General features: G+C 48.7%; 1 protein-coding gene across 3 annotated transcripts in view; it reads left to right on the top strand.

The window, feature by feature from the left end:
- Nucleotides 1-4,348: 4,348 nt before the first annotated feature.
- The window catches only part of RAB11FIP3 (RAB11 family interacting protein 3), an 85,147-nt gene continuing 69,696 nt past the window's right edge, over nt 4,349-19,799 (top strand). For 2 of the 3 annotated variants that reach the window (XM_087854160.1, XM_045783925.2), the window contains exon 1: nt 4,350-5,406. In XM_087854160.1, the coding sequence (XP_087710286.1) occupies nt 4,756-5,406 (651 nt within the window). In that variant the 5' untranslated portion in view covers nt 4,350-4,755. Of the gene's footprint in view, nt 5,407-19,799 lie in introns of all 3 variants that reach the window. The other variant, XM_087854151.1, reaches the window with a different exon arrangement.

Here is a 19,799-nt window from a genome sequence, read left to right as displayed (position 1 = left end):
AGCCAGAAAGGGGGGGGCTATGTGGGAGAAGAGGCTGCATGAGGAGGAGGGAACCAACACCTGGCTAAATGGTGGGGCCAGCAGGAAGCAATACCGGGCCCTCTGCTGGGTCTGGGACCCCTTTCTCTAGGGCGCCAAGTGTAGGCTGTTTGGTGGTCCTGCCCCTTCCTCACCCTGGCCCCATCACAGGTCTGTGGCAGGTCCCTTCTTTGCCCAGGTCAGAGCTCAGCCTCTCTCCTGTGTCCATCTCCAGGCCACCTTCACAGACTTCCTGCGGTCCTAGCTGCCCCTAGTGCCCTGCACGGGGCTCCCACTTGACCACTGGCTGGCTCCAGCCTGGACTCTGAGTTCGGGGGTGCAGGGCTGGCTCCGAGCACAGATGTGCAGCCCAGCATGGCCCCCAGTGCTCACTGAGGGAAGAACTTACCACAAACCCTTCTGGAACCATCCCCTTGGGAAGGGGCCTTCTCCACTCCCCCAGAGCCTGCTTCCCAATTCTCTGAGCTGGGTTCTCATCATCACGCCACTTTTTAAAAATCAATTAACTAATCTGAGAGCGAGCGGAAGCGTGTTCGCGCACACGACCCTCAGCTGAATTAGTCATGTGAATCCGCAGACTCTGCTGGTATCAGACTGATTTTAACGCTGACTGGTGTCAAATGGAACCTTCACTCCTTCCCTTGATTCCCTACAGGGTCGAGCATCTTTTTACGTGCGTGTGGCCACTTGAGTTCCGTGATCTGGAACTGCTTTATTGTTCTTCGTTGCTCATTTCCTACTGGGTTGCTGTTCTCCCGGTTTTTGAAGCGTTGTTTGTGGGTTCTGGAAATGAATCTTCTGTCCGGTACATCTGTTCTAATTGTCTCTTTCAAGTTGCTATGGATTAAATTGTGCCCCCCATTCATTTTTGAAGCCCTAAACCCTAGGCAGGGAGACGATATTTGGAACATTAAAAAATAATTTTAGGGGCGCCTGGGGGGCTCAGTCAGTTTAGTGTCTGCCTTCGGCTCAGGTCATGATCTCAGGGTCCTGGAATCGAGCCCCACGTCGTACTCCCTGCTCCGTGGGGAGTCTGCTTCTCCCTCTCCCTCTGCCTGCCACTCCCCCTGCTTGTGAACACTCTCTCTCTGTCACATAAATAAAATCTTTAAAAAAACCCTATTTTATCTAAAGAAAAAGAGAATCCAACAGAAAAACAAGCAAGTGTTATGACTGGGCACTTCAAGATTTAGGATATCCCAGTTGGTCAATAAACACAATAAGAAACACAACCACAGTAACACTCGGTTAAGTTCAAACAAGACAAGATGCCATTTTTTAAATTAATTAATTAATTAATTAATTTGAGAGACAGAGAGAGAGCACATGAGTGGGGCAGGGGTGCAGAGGGAGAGGAGGGAGAGAATCCCAAACAGACTCCCCCCTGAGCTTCGGGACCAATGTGGGGCTTGATCCCACAACCCCGAGATCATGACCTGACCCAAGACCAAGAGTCAGATGCTTAATGGACTGAGCCACCCAGGCCCCAAGATGCATTTTAAATTCCTAGGACAAGCATGGATAGGGGACATCATATGTAATGTCTACTACAATTTTGGTGTATTTCCTTCAGGTTTTTAAGAACATGCATTAAAAATGTAGATTTGTGGGGCCCCTGGCTGGCTCATTCAGAGGACTATGTGACTCTTGATCTCAGGGTCATGAGTTTGAGCCCCATGTTGGGTGTAGAGATTACTTAAAAATAAAATCTTTTTTTTTTAAAGTAGATTTTTGATCAAATTGGACTTTGCCTATCACCCTCCCCCTCCTGCTGTCCATAGCCAGATCTCATCCAGGTGATGAAGGAGCCCTACCCCAGAAGAGACGAACTTAGCTTCCAAGTGAGGCCTTTCTTTCTTTCTTCTTTCTTTCTTTCTTTCTTTCTTTCTTTCTTTCTTTCTTTCTTTCTTTCTTTCTTTCTTTCCCTACTTTTTTTTAAAGATTTTATTTATTTATTTGAGAGAGAGAGAGACAGCCAGCGAGAGAGGGAACACAAGCCGGGGGAGTGGGAGAGGAAGAAGCAGGCTCCCAGCGGAGGAGCCCGATATGGGGCTCAATCCCAGAACACTGGGACCACGCCCTGAGCCGAAGGCAGACGCTTAACAACTGCATCACCCAGGCGCCCCCCCCCCCCAAATGAGGTTTCTTAACGCCTTTCCCTCAGCCCCCTGGCAGGTGCAGCAGGGCTGTGCCAGGACCCTGCTGAGTCATCTTGCCGGTTTTATTTATGTATATATGTATGTAATTTATTGCTGGTCTTCATCTTCCCATTTCTCCCTACAAGCTAAAGGTCACCAAGGAAGAGGGGTCAAGGAAATGCACATGCTTGGAGAGTTCCAAAGATAAGTGGTTATCCAAGTACTTTCCAAAAGGAGAGTCACAGAGGGAGGTGTTCACAGACATGCACCCAGACCCCAGATCCAACCGATGTGAGCCGAACCCCACCCTACCTTCCTTTTCTATGTAACGGTTACCGGGTCACATTAAGATGTGTATAGTGGGGCAGCTGGGTGGCACAGTTGGTTAGGCATCTGACTCTTGGTTTCATCTTAGTTGGTGATCTCTGGGTCGTGGGATCGAGCCCATGTGTTGGGCTCCACAATCAGTGCGGAGTCTGCTTAAAGATTCTCCCTCCCTCTCCCCCTCCTCTCTCTCTCTAAAATAAATAAATCTTCAAAAAATGTGCCTAGGTAAGTGTGGAGGAGCACATCCAAGTGGCAGCAGGGGCTGCTTCTCCCCAGCTGATTCATTTCATCTCGAGTGCTACAGCCCGAACATGGCCACGGAGCGGGGGTTGCTAGAAGACACTGGAATGACTGACCAGGTACTCGTACACCTGCACACAACGTGGGGCTCAAACTCACAGCCCCAAGATCGCGAGTCAGAGGCTCTACTGAGCCCGCCGGGCACCCACTAAGTTGTCACTTTGAATGTTTCATGAACAGAGTGTCTTGCACTGCTCCAAGCAGGAAGGTGTATGCCCTCCATGCTGGGGCTCTATTTGGGCATAGGAGCCAGCCGGGGAATGCAGATTCTCCCGGTTGTCACAGCAGCAGGTGGGGGCCTGCTTCCTCAGGACTCCTGTCCTCTTTACCCCACCCACATCAACACTGCTAATTAGCAAGGTTGACACGTCACTGTAACGACCTCTGAAGATCATGTCTGGCCGAACCCATGGGCCAGATAATCAGACTCTTGCCAAAACTGGAAATGATTTCTTTCCTTTAACATAGTATCTTCCTCATGAACGCATACAGCTCCCACAAGGAACTGGTACGTTTGGGGAGGAGGGTCCCCTGCCTCTGTGTTCCCAATGCCAACCTTCCAAAATCTGGTCCAGCAGGCCCCGGGGTTTTATCACAGGGGATGACTCAGTTAATTACCACCCTGTTTCCCATTGTACACTTGGAAACAGAGGTTCAGTTTCCTTTGGTTCTTGCCAAAGCTGCTTATGAAACATATCTGGTGCTGGTGCCCACGGCCTATAAAAATACCAGTTCATACTTTCCCCGGATACATTTCATTACCGGCTAAATTTAGCACTTCGCCTGGGGCCCGGCAGCTCACCTGCTGCTAACTAGCCTGTCTCCACTCTCATGCCTGCTTCGGGGCGCCCGCGTCTCTGTCTGGCGCCCTGTGTGCCCACTGATAATGGTGACGTCTAGAGAAGCAGACACGGGGTTGGGGAGGCCTGGCCGTTCCACCGGCGATTCACACTGGATCGCCTACGGAAAAACCCCTTTGTCACAGGTTTGAAAGAGGTGTCACTCTTCACACGCGTGCCTTCGGTTACCGGTGAGACGGGCCTCATTCGCAGGGCCGTCCCACACTCGGGTCGGCCGCTGCCCACCTCCGCCCCTCCAGGTAAACCCCGGGACCTCTCCGCGCGGGAGGCATCCCCCGCCCCACCCGCGGCCGTGCCTAGCGCCACGAGCACTTCTCCCGGTCCCAGCGGAATCGAGCTCCTTGCTCATCAGTTGGCGAGAGCGCTGCACGCAGTCGGGACCCGGCCCCTCGACGACAGGCGCGTATTTCGATGCCCTTTCGCTCGTGCCTCGGCGCCACTGGTCCGACCGTGCCGTGCGTGGGGCCGCCGTTCTCGCGCGCCCCGGCGCTGACTGACGAGACACCCCGGCCGGCGGCCCCGGGTCCCGCGTACGCCAGACCCGTGCGCGCGAGGCGGAAATCCCGCCGCCCCCCGACGGCCCGCCTTTAAGGCCGGCCGGCGAGGGGCGGGGCCTGTGGGCGCCGCGACGCGCTGACGTCAGGGCCGACGGAAGGCGGGGCCCGTGCGGCGGCGGTGGCGGCGGCGGCGGCGGTGGCGGCGTCGTTCGCTCGGGTACCGCGGGCACCTCAGCCTCCTGTTCGGCGGCCTCTCGGGCGTCCTCCTCAGAGGCCTCCGCGGCGCCTGCCCCCTCGGCCGCCCGCCGCCGCCGCCGCCGCCGCCGCCTCGGCGCCCTCCCGCGCCCGCCGCCATGGGCCCGCGCCCGCCGCGCCGCCGGGCCGAGGGCAGCTGAGGCGCCGCGCGAAGATGGACGAGGGCGGAGCAGGGCCCGAGCGCCAGCCCGAGCAGCCCGGGCGCCCCGCGCGCGCCCGCCCGCGCCGCCGCGGGGATGCCCGCGCCCGCCGCCGCGCCCTGAGCGCCTTTGTCTGCCGCCCGCGCCGCCCGCCGCACCACTGGCCTCGCGGGCCTGCGCCGCGGCCGGGGGCGCGCCCATGAAGATGGAGCCGGGCCGACCGGCCTCCCCCGCGGGCGGCCCGCGCCCCGACCCAGAGCCGGGCGGGCCCGACCGGCCGGGGGCCTCCCCCGCCCCGCGCCGGGCGCTCGGCCCACCGGAGCCCGCGGCCTGCGCGGATGCCGGGGCGGACCTGAGCGCCGGGCGAGCCCCGGGGCCGGACGTGCGCCCCGAGAGTGCCTGGGCGCTTGCTCCGGGCCCGGGAACCTCTTACCTCCTGCCGGGCCATGTCTCCTGCCGGGACCCCGACCCCGACCGGCAGCTGCCAGAGCTCGGCCCGCTTCTTTCCTGGACTAAAGAGCCAGAGGATTACGGACCCCCGGTTTGCCCGGAGAGCACCTCTCTCCGCGTGCAGGGTTTCAGGCACAGCCAGCACGTGAGGGGCGAGGTCGACTTCTTCCCTGCCTTCCCCTCGCCCACGGTGGGCGAGATGCCGCTGGATGTGGGTCCCGGGGACCCGGACGAGCCCTCGGACTTCAGCCAGACCTGCCCCCTAACGAGCGAGCCCGCGGCGTGTCCGGAGGACGGCCCCCGCCTTCGAGCCGTGTTCGACGCCCTGGATGGCGATGGGGACGGCTTCGTCCGCATCGAGGACTTCGTCCAGTTCGCCACGGTCTACGGCGCAGAGCAGGTAACTGGGCGAGCGCCCCCGGGCCCTGCCGCCCGGCCGGCGGGGCGCACCGCGGTCGGGGAGTGCACGGCTTCTTCACTTCTGTCCTCAGTTCGGGCTCAGTGTGCTGACGTTCCTTTCCCCCATTTAGGGAGCTTCTGTTCCGGAGACTCACTTTCTCTCCCTGCCTCCTTACCCCCCACCCCGTCCTCCCGAGCCACACAAGCTGGATTTTTCCCAGATGGGGATGAGCTCCTGGCGATGAACTCCTGGTGTGGGGACATGCCCCTAGGCTGCCTGGTAGAAGTGCCCCGTGAGTGAAGAAGTGCCCAGCGATTTCCCCAGCTGAGAGCCCAGGGCTGTCTTGCCTGAAGTCATTCGGTCCTTCCCACTGCAAAGGCCAGACTGAGCTTGGCCAGCTGAACATCATGCTGCTAGACACCTATTTTGAGCACACTTTACTGTGTGTGCTTGGGATATGTTCTGACTAGGCTCATCTTTTAATGTTTGGGAGACCGTGAATGCTGAAAGTTTTCACTTCTAACCTTGTGTGCAGAAGGGAAGGAACTAAACCCCAGAGGAAGGGGAATGAGCCGGAGAGCAGGGTGGGGAGTACAAACTGGAGCAGAGCTCCGTCAGGGCCACCTCCGCTCCTGCAGAAGTAAGAGGTGTAGACAGGTGATGAGAACGCACAGTGCAGTGTGTCGGAGGTCGCACCCAGCCTCCGGGAGAAGGGGGCCTCGAGATTTGTCTTTGGCCTGTGTCTCAGCACTTAGGTAAGTTTACATGGAGAGACACCATCGCGCTGTGTTCTGCTGATAAACTGGGAGACATCAAATAAGCTAGTGGTGTTCACTTTTAAGTATTTTATCTAATAGTAGAAAGTCCCTAAAAGGCTGATTTGCTAGTTTTTGTATTTTATTGACTTCTCACTCTGCAGACATTTGTTAAGTGGGTGTTCAAGTGCATAGTGTGTTTAAGCCTAGAGATCTTTAAGAAAAGGTAAAATGGATCCCTTGCTCTTTAGGGTGTGCGGTATAACGTGTGGAAACCCTTATAAGGGATCCATGTACCCCTGAGTATCCAGTGTCCCTCGAGCTGTGAGTATGAAGATCTGGGGCCTCCTGATCACAGCTCCTCGCGCTGGGTTGTCCGCCTGGGAAGATGTGCGTGTCAGTGGGCGTCCTGAGCGTTGGGGTCGGCGCACTCCTCGCATATAGCTGGGTCGGAAGACATTGCTGCGACGGGTCTCCCACCTCTTAGTCTGATGGGCACAGAGGTCTGTGACTGATGGTGTCCTGTGTGGACAGCTTGGATTGGGATTGCTGGTCCAGTTTCTTTTCCTGCTTTTCCTTTGTGTCACTGAGCTGGCTGGAGAGCACCTTGGGAATCCTGGGTTGTTTTTTTACTAGTGCCTTGTGTCTTCTCTCCAAACAGCCGTTCTCATTACACCAGTCAGAGGTGTTAGGGAAATACCACATTGTTTTTCTTTATCATAACCTGACTCTGAGAGAGTACTCTGTGGCTTATATGAAGCTCAGGTACGTTTTCTCTGCATCATCACCTTTTTCTGAGGTGGTAGTCAGCAGCCAGTTTTCATCTCACTCTACAGGGAAAGAACTGGAAGCCCAGGAAGGCTGAATAATTTTCACGAGCCCTCACAGATTGTCAGTGCTTGAGCAGGGATGAGCTCATAACCTTTCGGTGGCTCTCAGCTTACTAGGTTTGCTCACTGAAAATATTTTCACAGTTTCACGTTACTGACTTCCATAAGATCCTTTCATTTGAGAAATACCTTTTGTAACTGTCCTTACTGATCACAGTAGGAAAAGCTTTTGGTGCTATTTGGGGCTGAGCGTTCTTGTAATCAAGAAGTAGAAATGAGTCAAAATTCTTTGCTCTGATAGCTCCTGGTGGAATTTTAAGGTTTATTTATTGTAGGGCGACAGAGAGAGAGAGCGCGCGTGCGTGCGCCCAACAGACACCGAGCATGCATGTGATGAGGGGGAGGAGCAGAAGGGGGAGGCCAAGGGAGGGCACGGAGCCCAATAGGGCTCCATCCCAGAGCCCTGAGATCATGACCTGAGCTGAAACCTGAGCCACCCAAGTGCCCCTCTCCTGGTGGAATTTTAAATATGGGGGCAAAGCCCAGATGACTTGGGGTTTGGTGGAATGGACGCACGTAGGGAGATCTGTGGCCACTGCATCCCTCTGTCTGCTGGCCCAGACTGCACTGGAAGAAGGAGTGCTGGGTGTGGTCGTTTGAGTACCTGGACTTGGACAAGCTTCCTGGGATGGTGGAGGAGAGCTCTTGTTTTGGAGCCGATAATTTACAGAGTAATGAGAGGTTGATTTTTGTGCCTGTGTAAGCTTTGCTAGCCTTTGTAATGACTCAGGATTGCTTTTTCCAAGTCTGATGTCAGAATGCGTTATAGCGGAGCAAAGAGAAAAAATATTCTCTAGTAGTGAAATAGTTTATTTTTAAAGATTTTATTTATTTGAGAGAGAGTGTGCAGGAGCGGGGGGAGGGGCAGGGGGAGAGGGAGAAGCAGACTCCCCGCTGAGCGCAGAGCCCTACTGCTCCCCGGATCCCAGGGACCCCCCTCCCCCCAATTATGACTTGAGCCAAAGTTAGAGGCTTAACTGACTGAGCCACCCAGGTGCCCTGATAGGGAAGTAGTTTAAAAAAAACTGAAGAATTCCAGCTCGTCATGAATATTTTTAAACTTAAAAAAAAAATTTTTTTTTTAATATTTTATTTATTTATTTGACAGAGACAACTAGTGAGAGAGGGAACACAGGCAGGGGGAGTGGGAGAGGAAGAAGCAGGCTCCCAGCGGAAGAGCCCGACGTGGGGCTCGATCCCAGAACGCTGGGATCATGCCCTGAGCCGAAGGCAGATGGTTAACGACTGCGCCACCCAGGCGCCCCTAAAAAATTTTTTTTTAATTTATTTATTTCTCAGAGAGAGAGAGAGCACATGAGCACAAGCAGGGTGAGTGGCAGGCGTGAGCGGCAGGCAGAGAGAGAAGCGAGCTCCCCGCTGAGCAGGGAGCCTGGAGGGACAGATGGACAGGGGGCGCGATCCCAGAGCCCTGGGATCACGGCTCGAGCTGAAGGCAGCCCCCTAACTGACTGAGCCACCCAGGCACCCCTATTTTTAAAGTTTTAAAATGAAAAGTCCTGGACATATACAGAAGTAGAGGGAGTAGTTCAGCGAACCCCCTTCCCAACTGCCGCTCAGTTTCAGCAGTCTTGGTTCGTCTGTAGAGCGCCACTTTCATGCTGTGTAGGAAGTGCATGCCTGACATAACATCTCATCTGTATGTATTGCAGTACTTATCTCTGAAAGAGGATTCTTCCTTAAACATTCGTGATTTTTCAAAAACCCTAGTAAGAGATAAGGTGGATAACAGCAATAACGACCATAAGTTTCTGTACTTTCCACCTTGAGATTTCAAAATATTGCATGCATGAGACTCTTAGGCTGGTCACAGTACTGTCCTTGATGATAGCAACTAGATTATTCTTGGTTGTCGTCAAATATTCAAAGGTAGCATGTTGAGTAATCTGTTTATGAAGGAAGCATTTTAAATTATTGAAGCCGATTATCTGAATTTTTCATGGCTGCAGCTCCTACTTATGATACAGATGGCTTTTCTGTCCCTCTTTCTTTAGCAATGTCATGGTGTGTTTGGATCTCCTTACATCATCTGGTGGTGGATCAGGTGTGCTGTAACATAACACAGGGCTGGCAGCAATCAGCATAGGGAAGGAGAAAAAGGACTGCAGTGGAGTTTTCTGGCTGTGTCTTACTGAAACAGGAATTCATAGTCCTACCCACCCAGGCGCCAGTTGTCAAGTTGGAATATGTTGTTTTTAAGGCCTTGACTGTTTCTGAAAATTTTTCATCAACATGACCCCTTCATACTGAGAGTGATTTCAGAAAGAACGTTGGGGTTCGAAGCTGATGGCCAAGAAAAAATTCTTGAGTTGTCTTTGATGCAAAAAAGGTGGTTTTATTAAAGCACAGGGGACAGGACCCGTGGGCAGAAGGAGCTGCACCAGGGTCATGAGGAGTGGACCATTATATACATTCAAGTTGGGAGGGGGTTAGGGATAGCGTAAGTCTGTGAGGAATTTGGAAGCAAGGTTTCCAGGACCTTGAGAGGGCTAGCTGTTGTTGGGTAAAGGTCATTTATTACCGTCTAATACACCCTCAGTCATGAGACCCTTCAGATGTATATCGGTGGGTCATATGCTTGGGGGATGCTTGCCAATACGTATCTTGAGTGAGGGGTAGAGATAGGAAGTTTCCGAAGGAATTTTTATATGTTCAGGTAAACTTACAGGATCCTTGGGGGGATGGGGGGGCTCGGGCTAGGATTGTCTTTTGCCCTTAGCGAAGTGTCAACATCAGGGCAGTTGAGACCTTAGAGGAATGTCACTCTGCCTGTTTCAAGGACGTGTCAATAGGCTGTAGGTAGTAAGGAAATTTAATAAATGTTTTTTCTGCCTTGTTTCCCACATCAAGAGGGCTGATGCTTTTGCAGCCATGGCCAACTCAACCTAAAACAGAATTTGTAAAGTAAATTCTGAGAGTATTGTAAGAAAGGATTGGTTTCTTTTGGCTTTATTTTTCAGAGGAATTAATTATAGTTGTAGAGATTATCTCCACGTTTTATGACTACACACACACATAAGTGTTTACATTTTAATAGTCACTCATCCTTTCCAGAGAACCTATGCACCGAAAGGCTGCATGCCCTTCAGTGACCTTGTAGGCATTGTCCTCTTGAGTGCTTGTGTAAGTAGGCTGCTGAGGAAGTGTTGATGTTCAGGTCTCCGTGCTTCTCCTTCCCGCACCCCTGCTGGTGAGCAGTTGGAAGTTCCGAGGGACAGGTGGCTGCACCTTTCAGTTGCTTCAGCGTCCTTCCCAGTTTCTTTCCTAGCCTAGAATTTGATTGTGAGTGTATCTGCGTGAGAGAGAATGAACACAGGTGTGTGAGAGGTGCCTGTGGGAGCTGGTGTGGGATGTGTATGCGCAGCTCTGGGTCTGTGTGTTGGACGAATTGCTAAAAGGCAGGTGACTTTCCTTTCTGTGCTGGGATCACAGGCAACTTTGTTAGTGTCTTAAAATTGCCTTTTTCGTGTTATAAAATTAACACATGCTTATTATTAAAAAATTTGAAAATGCAGAGTGATACAAAATGTAAAACAAAAAAATGACCAATAATCCCACTATCCTGAGAAAAACAACTTTAGCATTTTAGTGCGTCTCCTTCTAGACTTTTTTGTACACATACACACACGGTTTTGTACATAATTGAGATCATAATGAATAGAGAATAAATTACATTTATAGATGTTCATTGTTTAAAAAAATGAAACTGATATCAGTAAGCAAAATAAGAGAAATAAAAATCACCTATAATCTCACCTCCCAGAGATAACTACTAAGTATTTAAAATGTAAATGAAAGTATATGTAATAAATGCTTCATTGCACAAGAATGGTACACTTCCCATGTCTGTTGTTCTGAACCCACTTTTTTTTTTTTTAAGATTTTATTTGACAGAGAGAGAGACAGTGAGAGAGGGAACATAAGCAGGGGGAGTGGGAGAGGGAGAAGCAGGCTTCCCGCTAAGCAGAGAGCCCGATGTGGGGCTCCATCCCAGGACCCTGGGATCACGCCCTGAGCTGAAGGCAGACGCTTAATGACTGAGCCACCCAGGAGCCCCCTGAACCCACTTTTGGACCTGTTTTTTGAAATTAAAGATCTCTGATACCAGTTGTCTAAGGGAAGCCTAAGGTTTGTTTCCAGGAAGATTCAGAATTGTTAGGGATTATTCCAGTTTAGGATCTGACATAAAGAAAGAATTTAATTCCATGTAGACCATACAGACGAGGTTGTCAAGGCCCCAAGCTGATGAATTGCTTACCTTATACTTACTTTATTTAAAATTTGAAAACAGGGTCTAAATATTAGTTATAATTTAAATATCAGACAAAAGAGTTAGGTATCCACTGAAGAGTATTATGTAGCCCTTAAAAGTGGTAATTACAGGGGCGCCTGCGTGGCGCAGTCGTTAAGCGTCTGCCTTCGGCTCAGGGCGTGATCCCAGCGTTCTGGGATGGAGCCCCACATCAGGCCCCTCCGCGGGGAGCCTGCTTCTTCCTCTCCCACTCCCCCTGCTTGTGTTCCCTCTCTCGCTGGCTGTCTCTCTCTGTCAAATAAATAAATAAAATCTTTAAAAAATAAATAGTTGAACACATTGTAATGCCTACTTTAAAAAAAAAAAAGTGGTAATTACAAAGACTCAGAAGTACTTCAGATTAGTGCTTCTGATACAAGTGAATAGGGTGGTTATATATACCACAATTATAACTGTAAAAATTACCCACTTGGAAGAGTCTTGCAGGAAACATTAAAAATTAGTTTTAGTTGTGTGGGTGTGTGTACATGTATGTATTGGGAAGGTGTATTTGTGGGGGTGTGTGGTGGGAATGGGGTTGGTTTCATTTGAGGTACTAGCCAAATTTTCTGTTATGTTACTGATTTTATTTCGGAAAATAGTGCCTGTATATGTATTACAAATTTCAAACAGTATAAAAAGGAAATCTAGTGAAAATTTCTATTACAATCTTTAGAAATAAAAAATTACACTTTAAAGGTAAGATACTTATATGTTTTACTTTGACTTAGTTAAGGTTTTATATCAATTTACATACAGACTACATCTAAAGAAACTCAGGTTTTCCGGTGAACTTTTTTTTAAAGATTTATTTATTTCAGAGAGAGAGAGCAAGTGGACTCCCCGCTGAGCAGGGAGGCGGACGTGGGGCTCAGTCCCAGGACCCTGAGATGGTGACCTGAGCCAAACGAAACCTGAGTCGGATGCTTAACCAACTGAGCCACCCAGGTGCCTCCTAATGAACTTTTATAGAAGATCGAATTAGCATGTTCAGATGCTTGTTGAAGATTGATTGTTAATTTGTGTTGATATTTGGTAAAATGCATAGTCGGAAATGCCTGTAATCCTTGAAGTTGGCTCCTAGGTGGGCACTGGGCTTTTATCAGTGTCTCATAACACAAGTAACTCTGAGAGCTTCCTGGTGAAAAGCATTGTTGCACTCTAATTTTCAGAAGTTGAGACTAGGAGATAAATGATTCAGTATCATAGGGAGGAAAAGAAATTTTTCTTTTGTTTCCTGTCTAAATATCTATTTATTTATTTATTTACTTATTTTTAAAGATTTTATTTATTTATTTGACAGAGAGACAGCCAGTGAGAGAAGGAACACTAGCAGGGGGAGTGGGAGAGGAAGAAGCAGGCTCCTAGCGGATGAGCCTGATATGGGGCTCGATCCCAGAACACCAGGATCACGCCCTGAGCCGAAAGCAGATGCTTAACGACTGAGCCACGCAGGCGCCCCTCTTTTTTTTTTTTTTTTTTTTGATGCCGAAATCTGAGAACGAATCCTAAGTAATTTTTTTTTTTAAGATTTTATTTATTTATTTGAAAGAGAGAGCACAAGCAAGGGGAGAGGGAGAAGCAGGGCCCCCCACTGAGCAGGGAGCCCGACTCGGAGCTCGATCCCAGGACTCCGGGGTCATAATCTGAGCCGAAGGCAGACACTTAACTGATTGAGCCACCCAGGTGTCCCCCCTAAGTAATTTTCTAAAGACCCATGCCTTTAGAAGGGTTTAAGAATATACAGCTCTCAGAATTCTAGTTTGTTAAATAATCTATTTTATTTTTTCTTTTGTTGGATAATTTAAAAAATTTACCAAAGTTTTAGAACCTTCCGTGCCCACAGATAAATAGTACTGCTGTAGTCAGATGTGAGCTTACCTGTTTATACCCATTTGGAGCTAAGATTACATGGCATTGGGCGCTTATCACTGTTGTCAGTGTCAGAGGCTTCAGTGATGCATTGTTCTTTTTCATTTCACATAATTTGTTCTGGTTTCTCTTTAAGTAAGTTTAATCAGCTCAGGTTATGAATAATGTGTGGTCCCTGTGTGGCTAAGTCTCTTTATAGGCAGGTGGTTTGTATGTTTGGACAAGAGGAATTGTTCAGCACCGTAGACAAGGGTATTGCCCTAAATCATGCTGTGACAAAGCAGTGTGCTTGACGCTTTACTGTCATGAGCAGTCCAGGGGCTTTTGTAAACCTTTTGTTTTGATGAAGCTGCCTGACAGTGAACTGATTAATCATGTACACACACACACACACACACACACCCCTACATATACACACACATCCCTACATATACACACACATATATTTTTTATTTAATGATTATATTGTATTTTAAAAATTTTTATATGTATTTATTTGAAAGACTGTTTTAGAGAGAGAGAGCGCGTGTGAGTGCACACAAGTAGGAGGGGCAGGGAGAGGGAGAGAATCCCACGCAGACTCTGCACTGACTGTGGAGCCTGACCCGGGGCTCAATCTCATGATCTGAGATCACGACCTGAGCTGAAACCCGGAGTCAGATGCTTAACTAACTGCACCACTGAGGTGTGTCTATTTATTTTTATTTTTTAAAAGATTTTTGAAATAAGATTTTATTAATTTATTTGACAGCAAGCACAAACAGGGGGAACAGCAGGCAGAGGGAGAGGGAGAAGCAGGCTCCCTGCCGAGCAGGGAGCCCTTTGTGGGACTCAGTCCCAGGACCTGGGATCATGACCTGAGCCGAAGGCAGACGCTTAACCGCTGTGCCACCCAGGCACCCCTTTATTTTCTATTTTTATTTATTTATTTTTTAGAGAGAGAGAGCACGAGTGGGGAGGGGCAGGGGGAGAGTGAGAGGGAGAGAATCCTAAGCAGGCTCCACGCCCAGTGCAGAGCTGGACACAGGGCTCGATCTTATGACCCTGAGATCATGACCTGAGCCGAAATCAAGAGTTGGACGCTTAACCGACTGAGCCACCCAGGCGCCCCTCAATAAGATTTTTAAAAAACATGAGGGGCATCTGGGTGGCTCAGTCGGTTAAGCATCTGCCTTCAGCTCAGGTCATGATTCCAGGGTCTTGGGATCGAGCCCAGAGTTGGGCTCCCTGCTTAGTGAGTAGCCTGCTTCTCCCTCTCCCTCTGCCACTCTCTCCCACTCGTGCTCTCTCTCTCTCTCTCTCAAATAAATAAGGATTTAAAAGAAATAAAAAACATATGAGTCACAGATAAAAGAATAATATAAAAACTCTTAAAAATCAAAGGGAAGGGGCGCCTGGGTGGCTCCGTTGGTTGGTCATCTGCCTTTACCTTAGGTCATGATCCCAGGGTCCTGGGATCGAGTCCCGTGTCAGGCTCCCCGCTCAGCAGAGAGCCTGCTCCTCCCTCTCTCTCTGCTGCTCCCCCTGCTTGTGCGTGTTCTCTCTCTCTCTGTCAAATATATAAATAAAATCTTTAAAAAAAAAATCAAAGGGAAAAAAGACAAAAACCTGGTAGAAAAATGGATAAAAAATATGAAGACATCCCACAGGAAAAGATACACAAATGGCCACTAAAAATGTGAAAATATGCTCACCCTCATTCATGATGAGAAAGATAAATGCAAATTAAAATGACTTAGAGGCACATTTCTCATCACGTTGGCAAAAATGTAAAAGCTTGCACGCGTCCTGTCGGTGAGGCTGTTGGGAAACAGGCATGTTCTCATATTGCTGGTGAGGGTGCACAGTGGTTCAGCCCTTATTATCAAGGGCATTGTCAGGGTCTGCAAACACAATGACCCTTCGACTTAACTGTCCTGCTTCTAGTGATCGACCCTGAGGATGTACGTCTGCAGATAAAAAATACCAGGTACCCAGGGTACTCACTGCAGCATGACCTGTGAATAAAATACGTAAACAGTATAAATGTTCATCCACAAAGGGTGAGGTCTGTTCACCTAACAGGGTGCAGTTGCAGAGATAAAGGGCTAAGGTTCACATACACTGGCAGGGAGTGATTTCCAAGACGCAGTAAGTGGAAAGAACATACAAGTTAGTATGCAGAATTCGGTAAGAAAGAACAGGTGTTGTGTAATCCCTCTGCTAGGAGGCCCCTAGAAGAGTCAGACCATAGAGCTGGAAAGGAGAATGGAGGCCAGGGGAAGGGCTGGAGGGGAGTAAGTGCTTAATGGGGAGAGCTTCAGTTGGGGAAGTTGGAAAAGCCCCAGAGATGGATGACGGTGGTGGTCGTTCAACACTGTGAATGTACTTAATGCCACAGGATATGGTTGTAGTCTTAAAAATGGTTGATTTATCACGATTTAAAAAAGAAAAGAAAGTAGAGGGATCTGAGGTGCAGAACCCTAAGTGATGGACTTTGGGTCAAATGAAGAGGAATTGACAAGTAGAATTAAGAAACCAGGGGCGCCTGGGTGGCTCAGTTGTTAGACGTCTGCCTTTGGCTCAGGTCATGATCCCAGGGACCTGGGATCGGGCCCCGCATCGGGCTCCCTACTCCGCTGGGAGCCTGCTTCTCCCTCTCCCACTCCCCCTGCTTGTGTTCCCTCTCTCGCTGTGTCTCTCTCTGTCAAATAAATAATAAATAAAATCTTAAAAAAAGATAACAATGATAGAAAAAAAAAAACAAGTTGAATTCAAATAGAAACAAATGAACCTGAAAGTATATTGAATTAATAACATACGCACATAGGAAAGATTAATTCAAGTCCCATGAACACAGCACTCTGTAAACCTTTAGTGGGTTATAATCAAAAGATAGAGCCACAGAGAAACTTACTACAAAGTAGCTTAGATAATACATCAGTGCAGTAGTTCTGAAATCACTTTAGGTGTGTGTCCCATAGAGCAAATGAGTGTACTGGTGCTGGGAACCAGGCTTCTCCAGGAGAAAGGGGATAAAAATACGGTATGGAGAAGGTGAGGGAAAATCCTGTTGTCTTGGGATTTAAACTGAGGGTGTCATTAGGAAGACATGATTTAAAAAATAATCTAGCTCTGTCCTCAGGGTCTAGGAGCAGTGACATCCCGGTAGCAGTGGGTACACCTAGCCCCCAGATCATGGTTGCAAATGCCATTTCCCACTAAAGGAACCAGGGATCCTCAGAGAAATACCTTATTTCAGGTTTCAGGCGGGCAAAATTTAATGTGAGTCTGGATTATCTTGTACCAGAAAGCAAGGAAGTATTCAAAAATTGATGGGGACATGTCAGAAATGGAGCAGCTTGAGTGGGTTCCCAGTAGGCAAATCTGGGACATTTGGAGCGTCAGAAAAGAGTAATAATGGTGATAAAGGGTACATTCAATTTAAAAAGTCTGTGTCACACAGTGAGTAAAAACCAGTCCTAGTGACACCCCAGAGGAGGTGCATGGTTCCTTACAGACAGATGCCCTTCAAAGTAGAAAGTGACAGATTTAGAGATCTGGGTGTTGTTTTCTCTGAATCGGTGTTTTGTGATGACCAAGGTAATCATTGATTCGAGTGAGAAGCATCAGTGGTTGTCGAAAACCATGGTGTAAAACATTTGAGGGGGAGGGGCGCAGGAGCCACACATTCCGAAGCGTCATTCCACAGGTGATTGATCTGAATGGAGAAAGAGAACTTTGCATTGGAGAAATTTGTCTGACTTCACCTTGACCAGGTGGGATTGAACTTGGACTTCCCAGTAATGGAGATTACCTGCCCCTTGATGGGATGCAGCGGGGTGGTCAACATTCTTGCCAGAAGTGTTTACCTGAGTCAAATAACGAGAAATAACCAGACAACCAAGACTGTAGGGCACAGACAGGTGCTGGGACAGTTGAAAATATCTGTTGTGAGAAGGGTTGGGGACCCTTCTAGACTGAGGAGGTGAGAGAATTGTGACAGCTAATACCTGGTTCTCGATTAGAAACTGGATTAGGGGCGCTTGGGTGGCTCAGTCATTAAGCGTCTGCCTTCGGCTCAGGTCATGATCCCAGCGTCCTGGGATCGAGCCCCGCATCGGGCTCCCTGCTCTGCAGGGAGCCTGCTTCTTCCTCTCCCACTCCCCCTGCTTGTGTTCCCTCTCTCGCTGGCTGTCTCTCTCTCTCAAATAAATAAATAAAATCCTTAAAAAAAAAATAATAGTTCCACAAAAGAAGTGCAGGGGTGTAGAAAGAGCTAGGAAGCAAATGTGGAAGGACATTAGTAATTGGTGCGTGTAGAGGAGGGACCTCAGATGTTCTTTGTGTTAGTCTTTAAACTTTACAGTGGGTTCAGCGTATTTCAAAATAAAAAGAAATAATACAGTGTGGAAAGTTCATTGATGGTAACCTGTACTTCATCTTGTAGTGTATGTTAGATTGTGTGGCTTTTATCCATCTTAAAAATAGTCAACAGACACCAAAAACCCTTTGTTCTCAAAAAGTAGCAGGAATGTTCCACATGGACACAGGTTTGCTGGTTAGTAACTCAACACCCAGGGTAGTGCTTGTTGAGTCATAGACTGTACCGGGTTCGAGATCACCCTTCCCTTTGATACAGGGGTTGAGATGGGAAGTTAGGGATAGCCGTATGATGAAACCATATTCTTATTTATCAAGGGGTGTAAGTATCTTGTTCAGTGTACAGATTCCCTCAAAAGGAAATTGAGAAAGAGCTCTTTTCCCTTGCCTATAGACAGTATTCTAATGGATAAATAAATGTTTGAATAAATACATGAAGGGAGCTTAGAGATACTTAGGGTGCCTAAAAATTAATTTCCCATTTGTGACTGGGCCCGTGATGGCTGCCAGTGAGGTAGGAAGCATTTCCATACGGTTAGATGTTCACTGTGACCTTGGAGTGATGGGCCGTCCTTGCTGAGCTTGTTGAAACCCTGGACCACTGGTTCGTAAACTGTCTGAGACACTGCACACTGTTAAATTTGCTGACCCATAATGAGCTTCTGTTTATGTGAGTTTTATCTATTGATCTGGACCCTCTTAGAAAGTGAAGCTAAAAAAGATCTGAAATATGTTTTTATTAGTCGATTAAAAATAATCCCTCAGGGGCGCCTGTGTGGCTCAGTTGTTAAGCGTCTGCCTTCGGCTCAGGGCGTGATCCCGGCGTTCTGTGATCGAGCCCCACATCAGGTTCCTCCGCTGGGAGCCTGCTTCTTCCTCTCTCACTCCTCCTGCTTGTGTTCCCTCTCTCGCTGGCTGTCTCTATCTCTGTCGAATAAATTTAAAAAAATTATAATAATCCCTTACATGTTAACATTAATGACATTTTTTTAAGAAAGATGCTAGTTTCTAAAATAGTGAGAAGAACGGCATTGTTTTACATTTTTGCAAGTCTCTTAAATGTCGGACTTAATCGAAGAGAACTGGGTTCTTTTTTTTTAAATAGTTTTTTGCTATTTCTTTTCTTTCTTTCTTTTTTTTTTTTTAAGATTTTATTTATTCATTTGACAGAGATAGAGACAGCCAGCGAGAGAGGGAACACAAGCAGGGGGAGTGGGAGAGGAAGAAGCAGGCTCATAGTGGAGGAGCCTGATGTGGGGCTCGATCCCATAACGCCGGGATCACGCCCTGAGCCAAAGGCAGACGCTTAACCGCTGTGCCACCCAGGCGCCCCGAGAACTGGATTCTTGCATCTACTTCTGTGAGCAGTCTGTTGTGTCATGTAGCCTGTGGAAACTCTACTGTGGATTCATGAGAGTGAGATGAAAGAAAGCAGTGAATGTCTGGGAGTGTCATGAACTTCATTTGATCGTGTGGAGCACCCTGGACAGTAGGGTCCCCAGGACCCCTGACCACGGGTTGAGAACAGCTGTCTTAACTGCCGAAGTGTCCAGCTTGTCACCCGATCGATCTCACATGGTTGTACACATTGGAGTCACCTGGCGATCCTGTCAAAGCTGAGTGCTGGGCCCACCGCACAGTGTCTGGTTTGTCTTGTCTGAGTGGGGTCTGGTAAGAAATGTCTTTCCAACCAGTTCCTGGTGATGCTGCTGCTCCTGGTCCTGGGGTCTTGGCCAGAGAGCTGCTATTCTTGAGAGTTTTGAAAGTGTTTGCATCTCTTTAAAGACCCAGTCACATCGCAACATCACTCCCCCGCACTCTGCTGTGTTTATTCTGACATTAATTTCACAAATGCTTCCTTGGGGCTGCCTCTGCTCACCCCTTGGGAGGCCTCGTGCTGCCCTCTGTCCACACTGCTGTCTGTCTGGTAGAAGAGCGGAGAAGCAGCCAGGACCCAGACTGAGAGGCCCACACACCGTGGCCTTTCGCCCTACACATCTCTGCTACTCTGTAGCCCCAGCTTGCTCCACTGTGTGTGGGTACTTACTCTAATTTTACCTTTCAGTTTAATTTTACTTTTTATCGTGTGTGAGGTTTAAAGAGTCGAATAGTGTGCGAACGGCAGAGCAGGAGGCAGCTGCGGTCTCCTCCCCACCCCTTCTCCCACCCTTGGCTCTTTCCTTCTCCTGTTGTTTCCTCCGGTTT

This window comes from Ursus americanus, chromosome 2 (assembly GCF_024610735.1).
Source record: "Ursus americanus isolate L20-20 chromosome 2, mUrsAme1.1.p, whole genome shotgun sequence".
Classification (NCBI taxonomy): domain Eukaryota; kingdom Metazoa; phylum Chordata; class Mammalia; order Carnivora; family Ursidae; genus Ursus; species Ursus americanus.
This window is presented reverse-complemented; position numbering and strand designations above follow the sequence as displayed.